This window comes from Curcuma longa, chromosome 4, assembly GCF_044706935.1.
Source record: "Curcuma longa cultivar G26 ecotype Majalengka, Jawa Barat chromosome 4, ITB_CL_G26_1.1, whole genome shotgun sequence".
Taxonomy (NCBI): Eukaryota; Viridiplantae; Streptophyta; class Magnoliopsida; order Zingiberales; family Zingiberaceae; genus Curcuma; species Curcuma longa.
Window position 1 is genome coordinate 3028212 of NC_133864.1, and position 23844 is coordinate 3052055.

Here is a 23844-nt window from a genome sequence, read left to right on the forward strand (position 1 = left end):
TTAGAACTTCAATATTTGTCTAGAGTTTACACTCTTCTGAGACTTCAGTATCTGTTAAGCATTCAATCACTTTTAATATACTTATACTTCCCTCAACTATTTGACATTTAATCCTTGTTAAAGCTTTCCACCATATACCTAACATCTAGTTCCTTCATGATTTGTTAGGATTATACTTTCATATGTCCAACATCTAGTAGTCTTCTACCACGTATTAGAATTTTCATTGTCAAACATAATTGAACTTCTTTAATATTGTATTTAGTCTACTTCACTCATTTAGATTTTCTATTACTAAGTACCCTGCAACTTTGACTCATTTAAATTTCTGGTTTATCAACTCTTTGTTAGACTTTTGATTATCAAGTTTTCATGATCTATTTAGATTTTTTCTTTATTAATTTTCTATTAGACTTCTTACTACTAAGTGTTGAGTCAACCTTAATTCACTTAGATTTTTTCAATGTAAGTGTCAGATCAATATTGGCCTACTTACACTTCATTTTCAATCATTAAACACATGATTATATCCAATCGTCAACACCCAAGATCATGATCAATTTTGACTAGCTTGATCAACCTTAATTATAGATTGATTGCACTAATACTTACAACTATGTCCAATGACATTGTCATGCCATCGATCAATGTTAGAGATGACCCCCCAAAGGGGTATCTCAATCATCCCCAAAAGGGTGTAGTAACTAATCAAACAGTTATAATCCAAGTCATTAACTCATTACCCTACTGCAAGGATATATCCTTTAATGGATGGACGGAGGTTTATCAAATGTGTATATTCGATGAAGATGGACAAAATTATATTCGACTAATTAGACAAGAAATGCAAAGTGAAAAAAAACTAAGTTCGAAGAAATTCATAATCAAAAAGTTCTTAGACTACAAGATGATGAATTACAAATATATGACGAGCCAAGTCCCAGAATGGCGATACTACAAGTACAGTATGAAAAACTTTTCAAATTACTTTTCAACAAATGTTCTACAAAAATATAATTTAGAGATTTAATTTAAAAGGTATGAAAGATTAGAAAAATTCTCTTGCTAATTGTCTTCAATCATATTTTTATAAATTATTGTTGATGTTCAATGAAACTCCAACTCAACATTCAAAGTTTAAAATTATTTTATCACATTTTGATTTATATTTTATTTACTTTTAGTAAAAATTTAAAATTAAAGTTTTTTATCTTTAAGAAAATAATGAAAGAGGAAAACTCAACTTTTAGTTTTTTTTTGAAAAAAATCAAAAGCACCCTTGATTATGAGAGTCATCAAAAAGTGTTCTTAGTTTTTAAAAAGTTAAAAGGACGTGAATCCGATTGAATACTATGGATAATTAAATTATCGATTAACGAATAAATTGATATGCATGTTCTTCAAATATAGTCGTCGCAAGAGGTAAGAGATTTGAAAAACACTCCAAAAAGAGTCAGAATGATATCAGGGATGAATCCTGACAAATCACTCTAACGCTCAAGTTAGGATTTTACGAAAAAAAAGAGAATAAAGGCTTGGGAAAATTAGGATTTTGTGTGTATACATATACCCCTGAGTATGGGTAGCCTTTTATAGAATTATCAATGTGTTCAATCTCTGAAGCATAAGCCTTCGTTTAAGGTTTGTTTTGAAATACGTATTATCATTTATGACAAATTTTGATATACATGCTTCTGTTGTTTATGTCTTTTGGAATATTTTTTTAATTTTTTGAGAGAAACAATCTTAGGATTTCATGATCTTATGGGTAAATTGGCCTTACAAGCTCAACCTAGAATTGGATAAAGAGAGACCCGAGACTGAGATGAGATCGGCATCCGAGATCGAGTAGAGGTTGAGGTCGGGATCGAGCCTGAGATGAGAACGACACATGAGACTAAATAGAGATCGAAGTTGGGACTCAAGGCTTAGGGCCAAGGTAGGAGCTCGAGATCGAGTAGAGATTGACGCTCGAGACTGAGATGAAGTCGACACATAAGACCAAGTAAAGGTTGAGGTTCGAACCCAAGATTTGAGGCCGAGGTCGGGATATGAAGTTTGAGATCGAGGTTGGGGCCCACGGATTAAAGGCTGAGGTCTTGGGATCTTTATGATTTGTTTAATCCTTCTTTATTTTGATTAATAGTTCAATATCATTCCAGATCTCGTAGGCCAAATGGTAGTTATATATTTCTACCGTATCAGACGTCTTACCATATTTTTATATCAATTAAAAATACTCTTATTCTAATATTATTATAACAGTTATTACATTACACTATAGCTTGGTCTAAAATATTATATGTAAAACATTTCTATATAAAAAATATTTACTAACTGAGTCGATATTGTGTAAAATTGATCAACATCAAGAAAAAGGTCAAACTGAGTATTCACTAAATGACTACTACACTCTTATAACAGTCATTTTAAAACGATTTTGGATAATATTAGACTAAGTTAATAAATATATATATTTTGAAATAATAGATAATATTTTTAAACAAGTAATCATTTTATTTTAACACCATTACTATTAAATATTATAGCAAAAGGATTTTTAGGATCAGAAATATTATTATTTTATTTTTTTTTAAATAAAGGATGCCTTTTTAATCATTATAATAATTAAAAGTGTTATAATTTTTGTGGGATGTTAAAAAGCCCATCTTACTAGCGTGATCACAAGCCCATCAACCAGCCCGCCGTACTATAAAAACGCAGTGAGGAGCTCTCACTTCGGATCCGTTCAAAAACCCTATTCCTGTTCCTCTCCGCACCTTCTCCCGTCTCGCTGCTCGATCGCCGCCTCTATCAGTCGTCTCTTCCCATGGCGGATCACGAAGTGCAGATGGCTGCTGATCAGGCCGTCGCAGAAGGAGAAGTCAAGTCTTCGCCAGGAGTGAAAGTCGACGGATCCAGCGCCGCAGCCGACGAGACTGTAACTGTCGGCGAAAGCCACAAGCGGAAAATTGAGGATCTGGAGCCCCGTGACGCCGATGAAGAGACGCCACTGAAGAAGCAAGAAGTCGAAACCGATTTCCCCGCCCTAGCTGCCGCCGACGACCCCAGATCGGGTGAGGGAGATGTCTCCGAAGGTGTGTCGGTGGATGGCTCTGGATTCTGTTTTTGGATCTATCGTAAATTGATTACGTAGTGGTTCTTCGTTTCGGGTTGAATCTCATTGATACGCTAATTGTGCAGCGGATGTCGACCATACAGAAAATGGCATCCATAAGGTAGAGGTATCTGAGGCCGCTGAAGTGAAAACCGATGACCAGATTCAACGTGAAGATGCAGAAATCAATGGTTCGTTTGCCTCTTTTCTTTTGGTAATTTTTGATCGACTTCTTTGTCTGGTTGTTTGACATTTTAATGAAAAGGTTCCATGAATCTATTTGGGCCTGGAATATTTTTTAACTGTATAGTTTGAAATAATGAAATCATGGATATATACGCTACTCACATGGAGTGTGACGTGGATTGATAGATGAGCTAATGACATGGTTGCTTGTGGTTGTTTGGTCTCTTTCTACATTCTTTCATGTATTGGAGGGTGGATTTCCTTGGTTTGCTTTTAGCTTTGTTTGGTTTTAATATAGATAGTCAAACTGGTGACACTTGTTAACTGATTCAGTTGCTTCTGACACTGGCAAAGAGTTACAAGAATTGGAAACTAAACCTGAAGAAAATGGTAATGTTCTGCCTGAAGAAAATGGTAATGTTCTGCCTGAAGAAAATGTTGAGAGTGTCGCTGCACCTTCAGCAGATTCAGCCATAACAACTAGTAAAATTGAAGTACCTAACAATAAGGTACTGTCTTCCTAGTAATTTTTTTATATCCTCCAATAAATTGTGTTTTTTCAATTAAATTCCTGAATCTCAAATGTTTGCAATACATGTCTCGTAGTTTATTCTTGTGTGTTTGAGTTTGTGCAGAGCTTCAATTTGCATGTTATGTCAATGTAGATAACTTCATCTTATGTTTTGGAAAGAAGTTCTCTCGTCTGCACTGTTTAATGACCTAGCTTTTCATCCTATTTGTAAATTGAATGGATGGTTAGGTTTGGGTATTTTTTCTTTCTTATTTCCTGCAATATTCTTTGATAAGTTGAGATGGTTGATATCAGTGTTATCACACCATGTTGCTTGTAAAAGGAAAAATTAATTGAACAAGAAGGACAAACTAGAATGTAACAACAGTGATGCAATCCAAGGACATCCCTAAGAACAATGGAACATGTTGCTATACTAAACAATCTAATAATTAATTCATCTACCTCCAACATTACAATAATGAATCTGGAAGAGAGAAAACCATATTAACTTTATCCATCTGTTGGCTAATTTTAGTTAGATTCAAATGTGGCATTATTGCCTGTCAAGCTGATTACATTTGTGCCAGACAGTGGAAAATAACCTCTTGTTTTCTAGCTGTATTGAGCTGTGTGATGCTTGGCAGTAACTTTATTCATCTCTTGGTTAATTTTTTTAGTTATATTCAATATGAATTTGTGAAGATAAATTTTCTTTGCATAACATAATTGCCTGTCAAGCTGATTGCATTTGTGGCAGGCACAGAAAGTAATTGCTTGTTCTCTCTTTATCATGTGCCCCATGTTAAAAATTATGTTATGCATTCATAGATTGATTGGAATCTGATATGTAGCAGCATCATTTTTATTTGCTTTTGATTTATCTGAGCATTTTTTTTATAGTGGACAAGTTGAATGTGCTACATAACATGCATGCTTGTCCAATTGTAGCAGACTAGTGGTTTGCAAAGCAACAGGTGTTCTTTCTTATTTTTTTTACTCCATAATAACATACTACATAACAATGATTTTCATCAAGTTGGAGATTTGGCATGGAAAAGGCAATGACTTTCTCTAATTTCGTCTATTTGGGAATGAGATTTATTGATGAAACATCATATACAGGTTGGTGTTCTTATCGGGAAATCTGGCGAGACAATAAGATACCTGCAGTACAACTCAGGTGCTAAAATTCAGATAACAAGAGATGCTGAAACTGATCCAAGTTCTAATTGTCGGCCAGTGGAACTAATTGGGTCCCTGGACAGCATTAACAAGGCAGAGAAACTCATAAAGGATGTCATTGCTGAGGTTACTTGCAAATCCATCTTGGCTTCTGTTTTATTATCATGATAAATTTAGCTACATGCCTAACTCTTGCATTGCTTCCTAATTGCATCCAACACCTTTTTTCTTCTTAGGCTGAGGCTGGTGGTTCACCATCCCTTGTGGCCAGAGGTTTTGGTACTTTGCAATCTGGCGGAGAACAGTTTGAAATTAAAGTGCCAAATGAGAAGGTACACGTAATCCATAAGCATTTATTTTTTGTTAACTTTTCTTGATTAGTTTGTGTTTTCCATTGTATAGGTAGGTATAATCATAGGCAAGGGTGGTGAGACTATTAAGAATCTACAAACTAGATCTGGTGCTCGAATACAGGTAGTGATATTAAAATAAATCATTTCCCTTGAATTTAATAGTGGTTTATTTTAACACACTGATAATCACTTGTTCGGTTTGTTTCTTACCTATTACTTCTGCTGTTAGTTAATACCACAACATCTACCTGAGGGTGATGCATCAAAGGAAAGAATTGTACGTGTAACTGGAGACCAAAGACAAATTGAATCTGCCAAAGAAATGATAAAGGAAGTAATGAATCAGGTCTGCTATGCAGTATTCTTTCCTTTTAGTTGATTTACTAGACTACTATACGCTAGTTATATTTCACCTGTATTAAATCTGCCAAAGAAATGATCAAGTAATGAATCAAGTCTTCTATACAGTATTCTCTCTCTTTCAGTTGATTTACTAGACTATTATACATTTAGTTACATTGCACTTGTATTTGCTGGGCTTCCCCTCTGAGTCGGGGATTGGTGATAGTGGTTATTTATTTTCTAAGTTATTTCTTATCTCCCAGAGTATATATCCATTTGACTTCAATTTGAATAATTGTTGAGGACTTTACATGAATTCTTACTTTATTATCTTGGGAATTGTTGTTTGTCTGGACTTCTATATCAGTAAGAAAACTCTGAATTGCTAGAATATAATATAAGGAATTCAGAACTGCAGTTCAATGAAGCATATAATGGCCATCGAGTGCTTTAGGAAAATGTCTTAATCTTTCAAGTGCCCTTCTGGTCTGCTGAATTGAAGCTCAAGACTCTTTTACCCTTATGTTTGTTTGTAGTTTTATGTTATGAATATTAGGCCTGAGATCCATGCAGAGCCTTTTTCTTATAATAGCCTAGGAGTATTTTCTTTCCCCTGGTTGCTACCTTTCGTAAGTGGAAAATGCTATTCTATTTGAACATCTCCACCTCTTTAGAACATCTTTCCTTTTTCATGGAGATTGGAACTATACTCTAATTGAGAAATTTGAGAAATGAGAGTTTTTTGTCAAAAAAGTCTTAACAATTGCATGATCAATGTAAAGCCTGCTTGCTGCCAATTGCAATGGTTTAATTGTGCTGAAGATGCCAATTTGGAATTGGTTGGCTTTCATAATGCAGATTTCGCTATGCTTTTCAATTGAGGTCTACATTGCTCTCTTGGTGTAGAGAAAAAACTTCCATTTCTCACTGTCATCCACCGAAGAGAGATAAGTGGCTTTAATCTTTTCCATTGAAGAAGCTTTATAGTTGGTAAGATTGCTTGGACTTGAGATCCAGTTTATATTGTAGAAGCATCATCGTAATGTTGATGTTATTTAGTACCATGGATGCTCCCACATTTACTATAGAAATATGAAAATCTTCCTAAGTTATTAGTCATAAGTGGTAGATATGGTGGTCAAAATGCAGAATATAAATGTGTCCATTACTTGAAAAAGTTGTAGAATCTTGCTCTCCTGGTCACATGGAACCCACATCTTGCTCCATGAACATGAATATTGTCCAATGACCATATTCAGATGATTTTCTGGAATGTGCAATATGGTACATTAATTCTATTTGACAATTTTTGTGCATTAGTCAGAGTTTATAGTTGTCTTCTTTTTTAATGATAAATCCTATGCATAGTATGCCTTGCCATGTTCTAGTTGTTATCGGTTGAGATTATTGAGGGCTATGGCACATTTTCCTTTTCATATGAAAATATAGTTTTTATTGGAAGTCACACACAATGAGGTCCTTTAGACAGCATGTTATTCTGTCATTTCGTCTCCGAATACTTTAAACTAAAGTTGTGATCATTGTTTACTTTTAATACTTGCTGCTCTAAAATCCTTTTGCGTAATTGTTCAACCTTGGAAGTGTCTTGTTTATTCTACAAAAATCTGATAATCTTTTCAATCTCTCAAATGTCCATGCGTTAGTTTATTTTTAGTGCAAAGTCGATTTTGTTTAAGGAATTAAGCTATTGTTTGTATGATATTCCAAGTTGTTGACTTCATGAACCAAGTCTGATGGCCGGATGGAACACGAAATTTTACTAGTCTGGATTGACAGAAGAAGACTTCAAATTACACAGAATATTGTTTAACCTATTTTATTGAATCATTTTTAGCAGTTTTTTTGGAGCTGTATTTTCTACTCCACATTATGACTTGGTGAAGGTATTGTCTCAGTGTATTAGCTTGCTTATGCTCATTTATAATTCATGTGTGCCTATCTATTCGGTATAGTACCATAAAAAACTTATTACTACACTCAACAATAGTTTACTAAGAAAGTGATAATGGATGTTCGCCACAGAAAGGATAGCTAATTTACCTTGAAGAAACTTGTTTCTTGTATTGCTCTTTAGCCTTTAGTTTCTCACAACCATTTATGTTATCAACATAGCAATCCTTCTAGTGATAATTCAAATAATTTTATAGCTTGCAACAACTTCCATATGTTCATGCATGCCTTGTGTTGAGCAGTTATTTATCTCAATTCGTACTTTTCCTCTATATCAGATTTATTTTGGCTTTGATCTGTAATTTTGATCCAAAATGAGTGAGTTATGCCTCATAGCTTACAGATTGATTGAATTTTTACTGAGCATTAACAGAAATCACCACTAATTAGTTTAGATACTTTATTTTAGTTGCAGTATGATTTGCCTGAGCTACATCTGTGTTTTATTTTTGTGTTTAACTCCAATGTATCCACAAGTAGATATTTTAGAGTGCTTGCTGCTTATGCTGTACCATCTTAGATGCTTGTATTTATTTGATTCTATGCATTTTGCAAGCCCTTGACTTTCTACCATCTTCAGTATCCTTGATGATGCTGTCCACAAAAGTTGTTTATTTGTTAGATTAAACATTCGTTTAAGCAATCTCTTATTCATGAATTTTCAGTTGATTTATAATTTGTTGAGAATTTTTTACTTTGACCATTATGTCTGCACCTTATTGCATTATCTTATATCATATTGATAGTGTTTAAGATTGATTCATCCTATTATATCTGCACTATACTGTCTGTAAACTCATTGGCATTGCCTACATTGTTAGTACTTAAGTAGCACATTCTTTTTATTAATTCTGATACAAATTGGTGGTTATTGGGATCACACCTTGTTTTTGTTAATATTTATATCTTAACTGAGTATGATGTCAGCAGGCACCTAGACCATCACCTCTATCAGGTTACAACCAACAAAGTTATCATCATTGCGGTTCAAATGCTCAGCCCCATTGGGGAGCTCGGGCAAATTCTCCAGCACAACCTGTAGGCCTCGACTACCAGCAACGAGGTGCATACGCACCACCACAGTCAGTTCGGTATCCTCAACCTTATGGTGGCTACTCGCAGCAGCAGTTTGCTCCACGAGGTGGCTTTAACAATAATGCTGGTTGGGACCAGAGATCAGCAGCCTCTGGTCATAATGCTCCAACTGGTGGATATGATTATTATGGCCACAGTGGTACTCGTTCAGGAACACAAACACCAATGCCCAATCCGATGTCTGGGGCATCTCCTGCACCTATGAACTATGGGCAGTCTCAACCTCCAAATTATGGGCATTCTGCTCCCTATGGACATCCAGCTCCTACACAACAAAACTATGGTCAAGAATATCATGACCCCAGATATGATTCTCAAGCACCAGGGCAGCAATTTTATAACCAGTCGATTATGGGATCTCAATCAAATGTCTATGGCCAAGGAACTGCTCCCCAGGCTGGTTACAGCCAATATAACAAGCCAACTTATGGTGCCCCTCAAGAGGGACCTACTTATGGTATGCCACCACGAGCAAACCAACCTGGAGATCCAACTTATCAGGGTCATGCACCGCCATCGTATGGATCTGCCCCTCAGCAATATCCTTATGGATCCAATGCAGCTTCTCAACCAGAGCCTGCTTACAATCAGACTTATGGTCCTGTAGATGGGTACGCTCAGCCAACATCGGCAGCTTATGGGCAGGCACCAGGATACCCTCAACCAACAGCCTCACAACCTTCTGGTTATGGACAGTACCCCACACCCCAACCAGGTTACAGCGACCCTGCCTTAGGTAATACTAATTATGGGTATCATGGTGGTTCTGCCGAAGCAGCTTACGGCAGTAACGTCGCAGCTTCAGGTTATGGTGCTCCACCAGCTGCCAGCGGCCAGCCAGGTTATGCTCAGCAGTCAGCAACTCCATCTGGTTATTATGATCAAACAGCTGCTCCGCCGGCTGGATATGGTGCTCATCACTGATGCAATTATATACTACTGCTAAATCTTTACTTGCTATATGTATGATTTTAGCTTTTCGACATATGTTCTGGGATCTGTGCCAAGCGGTTCCCTTGTTAACTATGCTCAGAGTAGATCATTTTGACTGTGCTAAATACTCAGTATGAAACTATTGCCTTGGACATGTAGCCTATCTTTTTTACAATGCCAGTCGGACTGTCTTGTAACATGCAAAATATGCTTGTATCAGGTTAATGTTTTTTCTACTTTGCGAACAAATGTAGTTTACTTTGGTGTGTACTGAAGGCAAACGTTGCTTCGTCTCCCTATTCTCGGTAACCTTCTCTCCTTTGGTGTGTACCGAGGGTAAATGTTTCTTTCTACTCGTTGACTACCTAACATTGTTCACTTATCTTTGTGAGTTTATGATAGATGATGTTTAGTAGTACTTACAATAGATACATATAACAAGCGCAAATCACTTTGAACATCGATTAACCAACGATACAAATCCATTTGTGACGATCAGTCTTCATCAAAAATTCTTTGCAAGCTCCCTATAGATCAGTTCGATCATCAACTGTTCAAGAAGGTTCTTTTGGCTCTTCTGCAACAATTAGCATGTACAATCAGCCTGCATTAATGTAACTGTAACCTGTAAAGTTCAATATTCACCTGCAGCAACAGCCTTGTTTGAATTTTGAACAATAAAAAGCTTTTTAGCTGAAGTGATGAATAACCTGCAAAAACAAAAACAAAAAAAAAAAAAACAAAATGCAAGGATGCATTACTACAAGTTATCTGAAATCTGAAAATGATTAAACTATTTCAACATATTCATACTCCCAAGGGATATCACCAACAAGCATCTGATCCCCCTCATTATCCTCGTAGAGAAGAATGAAGTCATCACTGAAATCCTCTTCACTTTGCTCCTCTAACTTTTTAGAATAATTAACTGAAAACAAAAATGTTTTTCATTACTTACAGTGCATATACATAAGTCAGTTAACCATGTGCACTTATATCAACTTCAAGTGCTCATTTCATAACCTAGCTAGCAACAAATTATGAGTGAATAACATATATATAGCATTAATCTCACATATATACCAGAGAGGAAGTTGTGGAACAATTTGCTGAGGGCACACGAAAGCGATCGATAGCCATCGTGAGCCTTAAGGTTGACCTTTCGACCGACACCGTATCCTTCCATCTTCACTTTTACAAACACTGATTGAGCCTCATTGTTCATCTCCTTCGACTTTAGTCTCTTCGCATCACTTTTGCTTTCTTGCATCTCATGATCAAACTTCAACAAGTTTACAGTACTGTCTAAGTTGTTCTTTCTATGAGCTCTCACAGGCGGCCAACCGACCACCGGAAGCAAGGATGATCCATCAAACCTAATAGGTACACAATTTGAAAGATACACAATCATAATAATTGCATGCATGATCTCAAGAATTATTGATTGGGATATATCTAGGTCGAAGAAGTTGACAATGATTACATTAGCTAACAAAGAATATAATCCTTCACTTAATTATATTTAAAACCCTCCATGCCAACTAGCTAACACTTGCCTATTGTTAATCAACCAACAATCTAAATTCCTATTGTTAATAACATTAGTTTACCTTGGTAAGAGAGAAGCCGAGGAGGAAGAAGGTGGAGAAAGAACTAGAAGTAGTGTGGTTGTGCTTTCGGTGGGCTAATTGCTCCAAGACTGCCTTGTGTTGACGGGCAGCGAGGCTCCACGGATGAATGAATCCATTGTGGAGCAGTGTTTCAGGCAATGGGGCAATAGTCCATGTCTCGCAAGTAGCTTTGCAGTTGGTTGTAGTTGTGCCAGAAGCAGAAGCAGCAGCAGCAGCAGTAGTACTAGTGATGCTTAGGCTGAGTTCGAGGCCATGGTTTGCGGGTGAGAGATCGGCTTGAGAAGGGAGAAGTTTAAATTTTAAGCTTCCCTCCTCTTGCCTCGAAGGATATTGATCAAGTTTGAATTGGGTACTAGACTTCATGGTGGATCTCGATCGGCTAGAGAGATGAACAAGTGCATGCTAGAGGAATGGCTATATATCTAGAGGACTTCGATCGCTATGGTTTACGATATATATCGACTTGAGAAAGAGAGAGGGAGGAGGGAGAGAGGCAAAGTTGGATATTGTTGGATGAACACAAGCATGAAGGGGGAATCCTATAAGTGGCCCTGCATATATTCGATGGAGGCCCCTCTATAGGATTCCCATTATATTCCATAAGCACAAACTTTACTTTGTCGATTAATTAAATTGATCAAAAAGTTGATTTGACCGGATGCATGTTCGTATTATTTTACAACTTTGATTAGTCTTAAGCTTTCGAGTTGAACTTAAAAGCATTAGTTTGAACATTATAAGTGACTTTTCACCTTTAATTCTTTTCCCTAAAAACAAACACATTTAGCACCACACCTAATTCATGCCGGCCTCTCAAGTAAGAGATACTTAGTCATGGAAAAGATTATTCAACAAAAGACAGAAACAAATCTACTATCTCTTTTATGCGTCAATTAGTAATATGTAGAGTAATAATCCTAATAAAACAATAAAAGCAAGTTTCATAACTAAACCTAATCTAAAAATTAACCCAAGAAATCAGATGGCTTTGAGAAGAACAGCAACAGTGAAAGTACTAATAGTATACTCTGAAAAAAAAATAATAATTAAAAAAAAGGGTCTAAAATTAAGTTGGGTTAAGAACACAAGAAGAGTTCATCTTTTGCAGTAATCATTGCTGCTACGGACTGAAACTTGCGTGGTCAAGAGAGTGAAGCGTGATGGTGTAGTACTCGTGTCTGCACTGCCCTTAATTTCCTCAAAGCCAAATTAAAAAAAAAACACACAGTTAACAGTGAAAACTCTACTTTTTTCAGAAATGCTAAGTAATCTCTGAATCCTCACCATTTTTTAGCATTCAGATATATTGTTTCATGATGATGAATGGATGGATTACTGGGAGCTGATGATGGCAATTAATGATTAACTCTCTCTTTTTTAGGTTTAAGACACTGTTGCTGCATGTTGTTGTGCAGTGCTGAACAGATCTTGGATGGTATATATATCTGCTGGTGTGTCTGCTTTGATTGTTGATCGTGGTGGTTAATTAAGTTATATATATAGATTAATCATGAGATAAGCATGTGTGTGTGCTTGATGATGATGATGCAGAGAATCCAACGCTTGCAGTGGTTTAAATCTGATTAAATTCTTATTCTCAAAAGCAGTCTCATGATTTTGTTTATCTGTTTAAATAACCCACGTGAATCGACCGACAAGCTAGATTTCCTTCATCCTTCATGCACTGTTATAGAGATTGACATTATTTTAATATTTCTTTTTTGAAAAATATAATATATATAGAGGAGTGATATCCTACACATCTTAAAATACATGACTGTACATTTGTGCATGATATCAAAATCAGAGTGCATGCCAGAAGAATGTGAGTCCTAGAACAGTAAATATATATTTTTTTATTTTTATTTAATTTTTTTATATTTAATACTATAACCTAACTTCTAAACTCTAAAGAAAATATATATATATATATATATATATTTTATTTTATATATATATATATATACGAGAATGTTGGTTAAACAGTGATAAAAGATAAATTTTTTTTCAAATACTAAACTCATGCAATATATATACACACACGATGCATGTTTAAATAACTAGCTAGTGATGTTCAAATAATTAGCTAGTGATATTGGGGTGTCATGTTTATAGCCATTAAATTTTTAAAATTTACCTGATAATCAAAATGTGAGGTAAGATTAATTAATGTAAATTGGATATTTGATATAAAAAATAAAAGAGAGAGAGAGAATGTCTATTAACTTGTTTAGAATCGAATTGAATTTGAATGAGAGTTAAATTGTATAAGTTAGAATATAATTGAATCCAAGTTAGTGATCTAGATTTGGTTCAATTTGTATTTTAATTCACAATATGGTGCAGGATTAATTTTTAAGATATTTATATATTTAAAGAGCTTAGGGTTAGGATTTATTTCAGGATATTGTTCTTTTTCCCTATAGCTAGGTTTACTCCTCTCCCTCCCTTTGTTGCGATTTCACCAAGTAGTTGTTGTCATTTATGTTGGAAATCGCTCGATTGAAGAAGCATTCCTTGTACAATAGCAATAATGCAACCCTAAATCTTAAAACACGTGACTAGCTATGCGCGACATCAGAATCGGGGTGCCTGAAAGAATTCCAGACGCCTGGAGCAATAAATATATTTTTTATTTTCATTTTAATTTTTTTATATTTAATACTATAACTCAACCTCTAAATCCTAAAGAAAAAAATCTTAAATAATTTAACAGAAAGCCAAATAAATAAATAAATAAATAATTTTTATTTTACTTTTTTTGTTTAATACTATAACTTAACCCCTAAATCTTAAAAAGAAAATCTTAAATGGTTTAACCATAAGTAAAAAAAATAAAAAATAAAAAATAAATAAAAAATAATATTATTTACTATTCCAGACGTCCGAAAGAATTTCGGACGCTCCGGTTTTGATGTCGCACACAGTTACATATTTTAAGAAGTACAGGATATCAATTATATATATATACTATGACATTAGTGATAGTTCACCGTTGACAGACAAACGAAATTAGTATCATTGTAAGCCTAATTCATGCAAGGCGTAACAATATTGCTCATGGAATTAATCTCCTGCACAGAAGACAGATCATGTTGGTGATTGATCATATTATAGATTATGTGATATAAAGCTATTCTTGTCGATGCTTATTTTATTTTATTTTATTAGTGTTTGATTTATTATTTACGGAAGTCTTTGTGCTTCTCCATTGCCCTTGTTGAATTAAAGTTTTTGTTTTTATGTTTTATCTCGTAGAAGTTGCATGTACGTACACTCTATATATGTACACGTAGCAATGTGAGTAGAAGAGATGTCCTCTCTTTTGGACAATCTTTGGCGGAGATAAGAGAAATTTATTGAATTAAAAATTTTAAGATTTTAATTTTAGACTTGTTTGTTAAAATGATTTTAGTTGATAATCTCAAACTAACGATAGATAAGAAGATCTGTTATATCATCGACATTGGCTTGAGACGATCGCTCTTGGAATTGCTTGAGCTTGAGTGGATTGTTGTTGGCAAATTCGAATTCTCCCAAGTGCAGTTGAGATATCTAGCCCAAACTTTATCGAGCCCGAGTGGGAAGTGGTGTCGCCTGACAATCGAGTCTGAATGGGTTTAGCGTCGAGTCAGGAGACCAAATCGCTAAGTCAGAATGCGTTGCTACTCAAGCACTAAGTGGGGGAAGCGAGGCTAAGTCGAGAACCACATGCCTGACTATCGAGTCCGAGTAGGAAATGGAGATGCTAAGCGTCGAGTCAAGATGCTGAGTAGCCCCACTGCCTACTAGCACCTCAGTGCCAAGTGTTCAGGCGCGGAGTCCAGGTGCTCGAGATGAGAAATCAAGTGCTTAGGAAATAATCCCGAGTTTGAGTGCTCAAAAATAAAGAAGTCAAGGTATGTATTCAACACAGTTCCCTTAAAATAGATTCATTCTCTTTTAACTGTGCTTTGAGATTATGTGGAACGTTTATTTTTCAGGATACAATAGCACAATCACGTACTTAACCAAGCACTAGTTAATCATGGCAAATCGAATTAGTATCTGAACGTTATCATGAAGAGTAGCCGAGTGGGTGCACGGGCTGAGAGAAGATAGGGAACAAAGATGGAAGGCTTTTGCTTCTCGAAATGTGTATCTATATTTCTGCCAAAGGTCTTAGCCTCCATATATAGGAGCTCTGACCTTTCGTAGCAGTAAATACCAGCCAATGGCTGAATAAAAGCCATTACTATTTCCTTTATCCGCCTGACTCGAAATGTTAGCCACTTGATCGTATGCATCCTTTATACACTTAAACAGTTAGCAAAAATGATTCATGTGGCAAAACATAGGTTAATTCGCTTGGGCAAATTTTATTTCAATCGGTCTAGCATTCGATCCGTATAGGTCGTGCTTGCACATGAGTTGCCTTTAGTTCAGTGCAATTCGGACTCTAGATTTGTACCTCCCTGCACAAGCGTGTGTGAGAGAGAGCCTCTCCCCGTATATATTCTCAACCTTCATGAATCAATATAAATCAACCATATTGCCACAATTCTCCCAACGTGGGATTAAAGACTCCACTCATAATAGAGTTTCCTCCTTCCATCCACCTCCTTTTCCATTCACATTTCCAACACTCTCTTAAACTTTGTCATGGTAAGAGAGGCCTAGGGTTGGCAACCTTAGGCAAACACTTTATTCTTCATTGTGGATGAAGAAGTTATCGATTGTTTTTGTTGTTCCTTCTCCACACGGTGGCCTTTATCACCATTCTCATTCGTTGAGTTCTTTATCACGTAAAGATGTTGACTACCTCCAATCACACCGAAGTCATCTTCCGTAATATTTTTTTTAATTAGTACCAGGTATCCAGCTTTTAGAACCTATTAATCTTGAGGTAAACAAATTTGATCCCATGGAAGTTTCCTACTGACTACCAATTAAATCGTGAAGCGCTCACGAAGACCCATCCAAACGGTCAGCATTTTAGACCCGCTTGTTACTAGAGGAAAAATCTCCTGTAATGCACCGCAACTGAGACTCAAATTTGAGATGATAAATTTTTTGCTAAAGGACCTAACCGTTGCATCGTAGTCCCGGAGAAAAAAATCCCTTGAAGAAGCACCAAAAGGTCCAACATACAAAGAACTATCCCTGAGATCAAAGTGCCTAATATTTCCACCAACTCAAAAAGAGTAGTGGTTTTGAAATCATGCACAAATATATATTACAACAAACAAACAACTTCAACATCAAGATTACTATATAAAATCTTCTTTTTGAGCCACAAAAAATAGGACTATGATGTGATATGTATACACTTAACAAAAAGAAGATAGGCAACAAATTAAATGATGATCACCCCACAATTGTATGCATCTTCTTGTCCTTAGTTCCTAGTTCATATGTATAGTATATTCTTTTATAGTGCGCATGTACGTACATGCATCTCTTGAAACAAAACCCCATAAGTCGAATTGAAGAGACATGTTTGATGCATTCAAGATGAAGTTACCTTTTCCTTTTGTCTTCTCCTTTAGCTTTGGCTTGTCATGTAAACTCATGAAATGACAAAACTAATGAATGAATCACTTAGAGATATTCCTTTTGTTGTGTGTGGATCACAGATGAGAGGAGGTTGAAAGTGATGATGATGATGAATGAGTGGCAAAGTGCAAAGGTGATGAGAGTAATGATCACCCACCAATAGGGGGTGTCATCTAAACTGCCCTACAACCATCATCACACTCAACCTTTTAACTTGCCAAGCATATATAGAATTGTTCATCTCTTCTGGTAAACCCTCTTTTAAAATGTTTGAGAAACTTTGAAATCACATAATGAGTCTAGATAATTAGGGTCGTAAGTAAGTGAATCAAACATTCATGAGTGAGTTTGATGTTCAATTTGATAAGAATTTATTTATATGTTCTTTTTTATAACACAGATATCCGAACCTTCCTCTTGATTCTCCTATCGGATTAATTCGAAAGCACAAGCTACCTAATGGCCCAGAAGTCCACATGTCCCAAGTTTTGAACAAGATGGCAAATTCCTTGCTAGCCTTGAGTTTCAAACCCTAGTTGTATGGGTGATCTACTAAAGCCTTGTCACTGTCACGGGACGAACTCATTTATGTTTATTCAATATGCAAGGTCAATTAAATGAACAAGGTTAAATAACTTATTAAACTAAACGAATAAACTTAAATACACTTAGTAATGCTCATTAACTGTTTGTGAAAATATGCATGGGTAATATTCACTTATAAAGTTTATGAACCATGTTCTTATTAGAACAAATAAACTTTTAATATCAAGTTTACTAACCAATTAAATAGATTTTAAAATATAAAAAATTTAAATAATCAAACTGTTAGTATCGATGGAATCAAAATATCTCAACAATGGTATGATATTATCTACTTTGGGCCTAAACCCTCATGGCTTTGTTCTTGGGCTCTCCCCAAAAGGTCTCATACCAATGGAGATACTTTCTATCCTTTTAATCCCATGAACTTTTTCATGTACTTTAGATGTGAGACTAATTTGTACCCTTACAACCCAAAAATTTTCCCCTCAAACAAAGGACCACAGGCCCCCCAACGTCGTTTTGATGTCTGAATCCTCGACCTATCAGGACTTTTTGCCCCTCGATCCACCCGACCTATTAAGACTTTCCACCTAGTCGCAGCTAGGACTTTTTGCCCCTCAGTCCACCCGACCTACTAGGACTTCCCACCTAGTCGCAACTATGACTTTTTGTCCCTCGATCCACCCGACCTACTAGGACTTCTCACCTGGTATCTGGTTCTCTTGATTCAGACACGAGAGCACCCACTTCCTTTGTTTAAGGTTCAAACCACATGGTTAGATCTGGATCATGGCTCATCCGGCGGTTAGTCCGGTGAAGAGCGGTCTCGCTCTGATAACACTTGTTAGTACCGATGGAATCAAAATATCTCCACAATGGTATGATATTGTTCACTTTGGGCCTAAACCCTCATGACTTTGTTTTTGGGCTCTCCCCAAAAGGCCTCATACCAATGGAGATACTTTCCATCCTTTTAACCCCATGATCTTTTCCATGTACTTTAGATGTGAGACTATGTTTGCACCCTTGCAATCCAACAATCTCCCCTCAAACAAAGGACCACAGACCCCCCAACGTCGTTTTGATGTCTGAATCCTCGACTTACCAAGACTTTTTGCCCCTCGGTCCACCTGACCTATTAGGACTTTCCACCTAACCGCAGCTAGGACTTTTTGCCCCTCGGTCCATCCCACCTACTAGGACTTCCCACCTAGTCGCAACTAAAACTTTTTGCCCATCGGTCCACCCGACCTACTAAGACTTCTCACTTGGTGTCTGGTCCTCTAGGTGGGAAGACCGAGGGGTAAAAAGTCCTGGTAGGTCGAGGATTCAGACATCAAAACGACGTTGGAGGAGGGGGGCCTGTGGTCCTTTGTTTGAGGGGGAGATTGTTGGGTTGCAAGGGTGCAAACATAGTCCCACATCTAAAGTACATGGAAAAGATCATGGGATTAAAAGGATGGAAAATATCTCCATTGGTATGATGCCTTTTGAGGAGAGCCCAAGAACAAAGCCATGAGGGTTTAGGCCCAAAGTGGACAATATCATACCATTGTGGAGATATTTTTCATCCTTTTAACCCCATGATCTTTTCCATGTACTTTAGATGTGGGACTATGTTTGCACCTTTGCAATCCAACTCAAATAAGAGCTCAATAACATTTAAACGAACTAAGTTTATATATATATATAAAATCAAACTTGAATAACTATTTCAACGATTTGATTCATTTTAATTAGGTTCAACTTAATTTGACTCAATTATCTTATCAAACAAATTTGAACAATATCAAATTTGATTCGTTTACCGCTCTAAACATACCTATCCTTTATTCTCCCGTCTTTTGCTCACTCGGTGGGGAAGAAAGTTGCAGGGATGGTGGATAAAGACACTAAACAAAACAAAGTAAAAGAGTGAATGTAGAAATTAAAGTCGCTCAAAATTAAAGGCTAAATGGAATATATTGCATGTTTCACTTTTAACTACTTGGTGGAACACGAGTTCAGAAAAGGAGTGCTTCATGTCGGAAAAATAAATGAAAAATTAATGAAATTGGCTCCGATATGAATGAATGAATGAACGAAGGAAGGAGTTGCAAATCCAAAATTCAAATTGCACTAAATTCAGTTGACTCATGTGTGAGCGTACCGAGACAACAATTGCTCATCAATAAGCAACTTTTTCCCTTTTTTCCCCACCTTCATGTTCTCTTATGATGGCATTCGAGTGAGTGTTTGTATTTACCAACGCCTCGATTGTGCTCAACAAAGCTTTGACTTGACTTTTGAGTCATCTTGCAATTTGGCCTCCTAACTACCTCCTGAGGCGTTTAACAACTCAGCCTCCATCAGCTTAGTGACCATGTTTGCGACTTGACTCTTTGAGCTCTCTAACCTGGATCATTGTTCTCAAGATCCCTATTCTCCGCCTAGACCAGATAAGTCTGATTTAAATTCTATATATTACATTGTAATTTTATATTTGCTCAATCGGTCCAACATTCTATGCGCGCGTGTGCTTATTTGTAACTTCACAATGTCGATAAATTAAGCGGTGAAGCTAAACAAACATAATTGGTTCAACGACAAGTAAAGAATAAATGATATTCACTTTAGATTCAAGTCGGCCCTTTGTTTGTCATTGTTTTGGTCCCGAAATGAATTGAATGATGCCTGAGTGATAAGGCTGAAGATTTGTGTCCTTTACTAGCTTTGAAACTAGACCAAAAATAGCTACTATATATCCACTGTGTCAAATTAGGATCATCTAGTTTTGATGGTCGGTTAGATCCAAACACATTCCTTTCCTCGATCGATTGGGTCGCTGAGATTAGAACTAAATTCAAACTCGTACATTTGATTAAAAAAATATTTGGCAAAATATAGAAGATCAAGACTTACCAATGGGAAAGAACTGATAGCATATTTGATAGAGATAAAATGGATTCTAAGTAAAAAATACGATGAAAACTTTCAAAAGTTGTAACATCAAATTAGACTCTAGGGATCCCCTTCATTAATGGATTGAAATCGAAAATACAAAAGGCAATTTAAATTATTTCAACCTCATGGAAGAGACATGCCAAGACCTCTCGCCAATTGAAGTTAATTTTTTAGTTTTTTTTATTAATCTAGGAATCTAGCTATTGCAATTCGATTAATTAATTTTTGAGGTGGACTGTCCGATCCCATAGACATACCATCAGGTAAATTCAAAAAGTGCAAATGAGTCATAACATGACACTCAATGTCACTAGTGATTCGAGCTCAGTGGGCTTTTTGAAAATGCCCAACGTAAGATTTGAATTCTCGTTGAATGAGAATCATCCTTACTTCTCACCACCGTGGGCTTAGTAAGTTTCTGATAATAGTTAAAATAATTTGATTTAATACTTTGTTTGATAATCCATGTATTAATCCTATAGGTGACCAGTCTAATCCCACGAAAATTTTTCATCAACCACTAAACCACTAGGATAAATCCAAAAACGCAATTGACAGTCCACATAATGACCAACCGTCCTAATAATTCAAATACAGACGGTGAATTCCTTACACTTCTTGAGTTTTGAACCTTGGATGCATGAGGTGTTAATTTTATAATTATCATTAAATATTTATTTAATGAAACGGATCTTGAAATCTATATGTTTTACATACCTGAGCTTGACGAAGAAGCCATTGTAATGTAATTATTTTGCATATATTGATTTCTCTCTTCTTTCCTTTCTTTCCGAAGACACTCAATATTTTTTTCATGATGGATCATTATAATATCTTCTATTTATAGGCAGAGAGAGGACCAATATATGTATACTTTTATTATTTCCGTGCATCCATCATGCATCGGTTATAATAATTATTATTATTTACATTCGTTACTAATAATAATTATTATAATATATATAGATGAGTTTTACTTAATTAGTAACTTCCATTGCATGAAGTTATGTTTAGCTTTACGTTATTTTCTTTTAATTTTTAAGACCAATTATTAATTAGATAATAATAATTATCTAACATTCTCCCACTTGGTCTAAAATTAAAACCTTAAGTATGATGCATTATAGCTTTAAGCATCAAAAAACCACTACAACAAATTTGACTTTCCGCAGCATGTCATTAACAGTGCACAATTATAGTGTGCTGTTAATAATGATTTTTACGACGCACCTAATCTTTTCTCAGTTCTATCTCTAATCCATCTGACTAGAAGAACTATATATCTTTTGCATGACAAACATTAAGCTTATAAGGTCTTCTATTTCAGGGATGTTTCTTATAATTCTTTTAATGAATCTCCACCAACATCTAGCTGCTGGCCACGAGATGGGAGTGTAAGATTCAATAATTATCTATTAAACTGTTTATAGTTATGTTCTTAAAACTTGTACCACTAAGAATTTAACTTTTTGCATGCAGGAACTTGGTTTCAAGTTTTTCTACAAATGAAAACTCGTAAGCTTTCGATAGTTGCTTTTTGTTCTTTCTTCATTATAGGTGGAGAAGGATAAGATTTAGTGTATAGATAAACAAAAAGAGACTCATTATCTATCCCGTATGTGATTTGTCTTCTGGCATAAGGCATAATTGCTAAATTTCTCTATGGGATTAAATCATATTTATAATATTAATTCTTACCTTTTGCCTTCAAACTAGATCATAGATGTTATATGTTTAGCTTGTTAGACAAAGGAATCCCACAGAGATGATAGAAATTATATTATTGGCGATAACAATGTTGTAGTTCAGGTAACTATCTTAACACAATATTATGCTTTCGTTTATTATTTATATCATGTTCTATTATAAAATTTATTTAATCATTAATTATTATTTATTGTGATATAGTCAAAACTAAAGAAGGTGACTGTTGGAGATATCAATGTTAATGCTAAATGTAAGCTGCTTCCTTGGTCTGTTGATGGAGCTGTTGCAGAAGGTCGAATTGCATCCACAGATCCAAAAGTAAAAGTACATCACGTTCCTCTTGGTGGATCTTATTGGAAAGTTTGGATTGATAGAGTTTTAGTGAAGAAGGTGGAGCTAATTCGACCAAACGAATAAATGCTTTTTCTTGAGGATACAATAGGAAGCACAGTAGCTTGGACATCAATGTTTATAGTTTTGTCTGACTGATTTGGACGAATCCATATACTGTTTGTAGTAAATATGAACATGAACTTGGATTGTTTTGTCTAACTAAATGTAGATGATTATCTTTGATATATTTGAGCTCTGATTTTATAATTGTGAATGTAATGTTATCTGATATGTGTATGTTGGATTATAAATGTTAGAATTTTGAGCAGGTTATAATTATTTATATTTGTATTATATATTTGTATATATAGTAGGTATATTGTATTTTAAAAATATAACTATCCACAGCGCGCGGGCTGCGTGCTGCGAAAAGGTGTATTCGCAGCACGCGGGCCGCGCGCTGCGGAATGGTGCATCTTTCCGCAGCGCGCAGCCCGCGTGCTGCGGATGCACCTTTCCGCAGCACGCGGCCCGCGTGCTGCGGATGCACCTTTCCGCAGCGTGCGGCCCGCGCGCTGCGGATATACTATAACTTTCAACAGCTTAGAGTTATGCAGCACGCAATGTGCGCTGCGGATACTTAATTGCGCGCTGCGGAAAGTCAAATTTGTTGTAGTGAACTCATCCTCTTAAGACCTCATAATTACCTTAATATAATAAAATACTAAATGTGGGTTATAGCGGTTGTACATTATATAACATACTTCCTTTTATATACCACAAACACCAGCATTCTATCATACTAGGTCTATAAATGAACATATAATTTCATAATGGTCCACAATAATGTTTCTAGACAATTCATGTTATAACACAGTAATGTGCACATCATAACTAGAAACTGTATATCAGAAACACATAAGTGATATCAAAGTGTCAACTTAATATAACAAAGGGATAACCAAGACCCCTCTTTCTTATACTAACCTTTAGGGAGATGTTACGTACTTGTAAACTTTCCTTAACTTTTACTCATTAAATAAAATAACTCAAATAAAATTTTCTTTTTCTGTTTAACATGCGGAAGCAAAAGAAATAAATATAAATTCTTGGACATAAAATAAACATTTATATAATTCTTGATCTTATTCCGCGGTTCCGCCGACACCACACATCAAACACTTCTCCAGCTGCCTCCTCTTTCCTAAAACTTTTCCTTTTATTTATCTGCAATATGAGGAATGCAAACTATAAGCAACGCTTAGTAAGTACATCATCTAACTCACAAAAACCATAGAAAACTTCGTAATAACTGATTTATGCAACATGAATGTTCATATCTAAACATGTGAGGGGATTTTCAAAACATACTATTTCATAATAAGTAAACATACTAAACATCCATCCTTTGGGCCCTGACAAAGTACCAATGCGCGCATCCCTAACCGGTCCGGG

At 35.8% G+C, this 23844-nt stretch overlaps 1 protein-coding gene and 1 pseudogene across 2 annotated transcripts; one reads left to right on the forward strand and one right to left on the reverse strand.

The window, feature by feature from the left end:
- The first annotated feature begins 2762 nt into the window (after positions 1-2762).
- Positions 2763-9932, forward strand: LOC141827516 (uncharacterized). 2 transcript variants are annotated; one of them, XM_074714782.1, is made up of 8 exons: positions 2763-3098; positions 3205-3309; positions 3638-3813; positions 4941-5126; positions 5237-5332; positions 5403-5474; positions 5583-5699; positions 8594-9932. In XM_074714782.1, exons 1-8 carry the CDS (start codon positions 2831-2833, stop codon positions 9683-9685), a joined length of 2112 nt encoding a protein of 703 aa, XP_074570883.1. In that variant the 5' UTR covers positions 2763-2830; the 3' UTR covers positions 9686-9932. The 2 variants fall into 2 exon arrangements, with proteins under 2 accessions (XP_074570883.1, XP_074570884.1); XM_074714783.1 differs by having other exon boundaries at positions 8597-9932.
- Positions 9933-10280: 348 nt separating this feature from the next.
- On the reverse strand, positions 10281-15557 carry LOC141826392 (auxin-responsive protein IAA25-like; annotated as a pseudogene).
- Positions 15558-23844: the final 8287 nt, after the last annotated feature.